Source organism: Vespa crabro, chromosome 24 (assembly GCF_910589235.1).
Source record: "Vespa crabro chromosome 24, iyVesCrab1.2, whole genome shotgun sequence".
NCBI classification, from domain to species: domain Eukaryota; kingdom Metazoa; phylum Arthropoda; class Insecta; order Hymenoptera; family Vespidae; genus Vespa; species Vespa crabro.
The window spans coordinates 1,742,377-1,747,312 of record NC_060978.1 but is presented as its reverse complement, the minus strand read 5'-3'; the positions used below and the strand labels follow the sequence as shown (position 1 = coordinate 1,747,312).

The window sequence follows — 4,936 nt, the reverse complement described above, 5'->3', positions numbered from 1 at the left end:
ATGATAATGATAATGATAATGTTAATTAATTAATTAATTAAACTAATCACTTAATTAATTAATTATTAATAATGGTAAAAAAGAAATAATATTAATATTAATAATAATAATAATAATAATAATAATAATAATAATAATAATAATAATAATAATAATAATAATAGTTTAATAATGATAAAAGTACAAAAGTGCAGACGAAGTAGAGTCGTCGAGACGAAAGCGTGAATGAGAGACTTGACAAGACATTCCACACTCTTTTGAAATCGATTCCTTATTTTCTTCTTATTTCTTCTTTCGTTCTTTTTTTTTTCTTTTTTTTTTCTTTTTTTTATTCTTTTTCTCGATCCAATCATTCCCATTCGCATCTGTCAATTCCACCACCCCTCTATATAATTTCTTTCTACTACGTTCCCTTCTTTTTTTGTTCTTCTTTTCTTTTTTTTTTTGGATTCTCCCCAAACGTTCGATATGGCGTCGTTCGTCGTCCTGCTTATAAAAATCAATTCGACGAGAGAATTTCTCATAGAAGCGACGCAGGACACTTTTCTTTTCTTTTCTTTTCTCTTTCCTTGTTTTTCCCAGTGTCAAACTCTCTCTTCCCTTTCCAACCTTATCACCATGTCTTTCTCTCAATTCATATACGTATATACAAATTGGATTAAAAGGAAAAAAAAAGTAAAAGAAAAAAGGAAAATAACAGTAAGATGATAAATGGGCATTAAATGGAAAAATAATTACTGCATTATTATATCGTCGTCGTCGTCGTCGTCGTCGTCGTCGTCGTCGTTGTCGTCATCATCATCATCGTCGTCGTCGTCGTCGTCGTCGTCGTCGTCGTCGTCGTCGTCGTCGTCGTCGTCGTCGTCGCTGTCGTCGTCGTCGTCGTCGTCGTTATCATCGTCGTCGTCGTCGTCGTCGTCGTCGTCATCGTCGTCATCGTCATAATAATCACGCAGTATCATAAACCGCGCGCTCAGAGCTATTTTTTTCCCCCTCTATCAATAAATATATCACGCGACAAATAGCAAGCCGTCATTTTGGTATAATAATCGACTCTTTCGTTCTGATTAAACAACAAGATTTCTCATGAGAACAAATAAATAATGAGAAATTAATTTATAATGAATTTTATGTGTAACGTTCAATTTAAGGATTGTATGTAATTGTATATATATGAGTACAATGCAGTCCATGAGTTTAAGATGCATTCTCCTTTTTCTACCATGAAAAAAAAAAAAAAAAAAAAAAAAAAAATAAATTATTCTAGTTAATAAAAAAAAAAAAAAAAAAAAAAAAATGTGCGTTCATTGTGTTTATTTTTTTCTTTTATATATATATATATATATATATGAATACCACGAATCCCTCCTTCCCATTTACATTCCCTCCCCTCTTCCATCCGTTGTTGTTGTTGTTGTTGTTGTTGTTTCAATCGACATCTCAAGAAATATCTCGAATTTTTTACATAATGATTGTCATAACTTTTGTATAATTTTGTCATAGGAAAAAAAGAAAAAGAAAAAAAAAAGAGAGAAAAAAAAGAAGGGGATAGAAAATCATTGAGATTAAATAATTAGAAAATTTTTTTTTGTTTTCGATTAAAGAGAAACTATTCTAACGAGAGTAAATTGTCAGTTTATTTTATAACTTTATTTTCTTTTCTTTTCTTTTTTTTTTTATATCTACGACGAATCAATGTATTGCTCTTGTTATTACAGACACGTATGATTTATTTCTAATTTTCGTAATACATACATCTATATACATGCGGTAGACATTAACTTTATGACTTGAGATTGACTAGAACTTTTTGTTGCCATTATAAAACGGCTATCTCTTCTTTTAAAGATTCAATAAGATTACGAAGAATTCGTTCTTTTATCGTAAAACTTATTAAATTATATTCAGTATAGAAGACTATCCTTCTCTTTCTTTTTTTCGCTTTCTGTATTACCGACAATTACCGACAATTATTATCGACATTATCCGACATTATCGACGATTGTAAATATAGAAAACGTTTTCAACTCTGTTGGTAAGTTTTAACTATTTTCTGAAAAAAAAAAAGAATGGAGAAAAAAGAAATAATAAATAAAAAACGAAGTCCTTTGTTTGGTATACGTAATTTCGTACGATGATCGGAGTAAAATTCGAAGATCCTTATTTTTTTTTTCTTTTTTTCTTTTCTTTTTTTTTCTTTTTAACACAGCGTTTTAAATATAATCGAGCAATGTACGTTCTCAGTCGACGTCCACGTTCGACGACGATGGCTGCTAAGTTGGCCTGAGCGCACCGACCATATCTCCTAGTAATCTTTCCACGCTGACGTCACCGACGGTGGGCTTGAAAAGAAGCTCTTGAAGGGTAGATCGGCACAATGCACGCGCCGGTGGTAATAGCAACAATAATCGACCGACCCTTCGTGCGTCACGTTCACACAAAACTGCTACGGTTTGTTCTTGCAACGCGGTAACTCTGCCAGGTTCGCAGAGACCTCTCGATTCTGTGAGACAAATTAATCATATTTCTTTCTTTCTTTCTTTCTTTCTTTCTTTCTTTCTTTCTTTCTTTCTTTTTTCCTTTTTTCTCTTTCTTTCTTTCTTTTTTTTTCTTTTTTTCTTTTTTTCTTCGTTTTTTGAGAATAAAAAAGTATAAAAATATATTATATATACGAATATACGAAGTTACCTAAAATTCAGATAATAATTAAATAACTTGAGATAATTGTATGATACGTAATGTCGACATTTTTAATACAACAATAATTTCTATTGTTGATTTGAAAAATCTTTTCTTTCTTGTTTTTTTTTGTTTTTTTTTTTGTTTTTTTTTTTTGTTTTTCTTTTCACGAATCGTAAAAGAATTCCTTTACTCTCGTAATCGTACATTTTCAATGAAAAAAAAAAAAAAAAAGAAAAAAAAAAACAATAAAGAATTAATCGAAAATATTCTAAAAAAAAGTGTAATTGATATTTCAAATCTCTTAGGGTCAATTTACAATAATGATTTTGACATTACATATCGTTCAATTCTCAATTTTTCTTTTTTTTTTTTTTTTTTTCTTTTTCTAATATCACATTATCATAATATATAATGCGTATTTATTATCAATGATAAATTATGAATTGAATTTTTTGTACTTATCGTTAGATCATTATAATACAATAATTATTTTCAATGATTAAACGTACCACCCTTGAAAAGGACGATGGCTTTCAAACACGCGTATTCCGAATGATCGACCCTTAGCAACGAGCATTTAGCTAATAATTCTCTAAGTCTTCTTGCTTCATCGATTAATATCTCTCGTCTTTCCGTAGATAAATCACCAGGAACCAAAGTACTTTCTTCAACGGGAAAATTCCATTGGGCCGCCGTAAGTACGAACAACTCACTCCATGATTCTTCTAGCAATATAGTTTGATCTCGGTATGGTAACTAATTGTAATAAATAAATAAATAAAAAAAGAAAGAAAGAAAGAAAGAAAAAAAAAGAAAAGAAAAAAGAAGAAGATATTAATGAATTTTATTAATTTCGTAATAAGAATGAATTTTTATTCTTACTTGTAAAAATGAATGTATACTTCTGGCCCATCTTACAGCAAAGAATAACAATTTGGCTGCAAACTCGTAAACATTTTCCGTCGGCAACAATGAAAAACTTGACATCGTATATTCCGCAGTAACAGGACTGACGATTTGTGGAACAAGACGAGTACCACCGATTAGTTCTTCTAAAAATCAAAAGAAAAGAAAAAAAAAAGAATTTCAATTTGAAACGTTAAGGGTAACACTTTTATACATTATCTGAAATATTTATTCAAGTCTTATATCTAATAATAATAATAATAATAATAATAATAAGATTTATATTATAAACGAGTTAGACTATACCATTTGATGAAAATTAATTAAAAGTAAATAAAAATATAAGTAATAAATTATTTAATAAAAATAATATTACTTTTATGGGAGGCTTATTAAAAGAAAGTGACAATTATTTAAAAAAAAAAAAAAAAAAAAAAAAAAAAAAAAAGAAAAAAAAAAACTTAATCGCGCAAATAAAGTCATCAAATAAATAATAATTTTTAATTTACCTTTTTGTTCGAGCCTCGGTTCAACTGTTGCAGCTTCTTCGGAACTCGTTACCTCGTCTTCCTTCGCTGTGCTCACCGATAATGATTCTGTCGAGGTTCTTGGTAAAAAATGTGCTAATCAAAATAATCAAAAGAATAATTTTTAATGATATCTCTCATTATCAATATTATTTATTTTATCCTGTAATAATAAATAGATATCTATTATAGTTCTTACCAACGGCCGGTGCAAATGGGGGCATTGTCGGCTTGAAAGGAAATAATGCCGGATAAAGAAGTGGATGATAAGGATTGTTTGTCGTGTGATAAACGTGAGGTAGTCCTGGATAAAGACCAGCTGGAGCTCTTCTTGCAGCAGCCACAAGGTTCGAAGTACTTCTCGGTGCTCTTTCGTGTTGTACCGCTGAAATCGATAGGACAATTTCGATAGGACACACACACACACAAAAAAAAAAAAAAAAGAAAAAAGAAAAAAAAGGGATAGTACAAAAAAGTTAAACCCATCATTTGGTTATATTTCAAACGTCGATTAGAAAAATAACGATAATATTTCTCTCTTATCAGTAATTATTTTAATATAATTTTAAATATACGCCATGATAATTCAATAGATCGTATACTCCTTAACTTTGTACGATCCTTTTATATTTCTATAAGATTCGAATAAATATTAATTGATAATTTTTAACTCACACCGAAGAATCGTTAAGTTCTATTAACGTTCTCAATAGTAATAATTAAAAGAGGGGGCGGGGAGGATGGGAAAAAAAACGACAAAAAAGAAAAAAAGAAGAAAACGAAAAATTAAAACCCATACGACGAATAACCTGATATTACCT

The 4,936-nt window shown here is 29.6% G+C and overlaps 1 protein-coding gene across 1 annotated transcript in view; it reads right to left on the bottom strand.

The window, feature by feature from the left end:
- Positions 1–541: 541 nt before the first annotated feature.
- The window catches only part of LOC124432215 (protein dissatisfaction-like), a 15,102-nt gene continuing 10,707 nt past the window's right edge, over positions 542–4,936 (bottom strand). The window contains exons 4-8 of the mRNA XM_046980933.1: positions 4,315–4,500; positions 4,098–4,211; positions 3,565–3,734; positions 3,192–3,438; positions 542–2,503 (exon numbers count right to left, since the gene is read on the bottom strand). Of these exons, the coding sequence (XP_046836889.1) occupies positions 2,274–2,503; positions 3,192–3,438; positions 3,565–3,734; positions 4,098–4,211; positions 4,315–4,500 (947 nt within the window). The 3' untranslated portion in view covers positions 542–2,273. The remainder of the gene's footprint in view (positions 2,504–3,191; positions 3,439–3,564; positions 3,735–4,097; positions 4,212–4,314; positions 4,501–4,936) is intronic.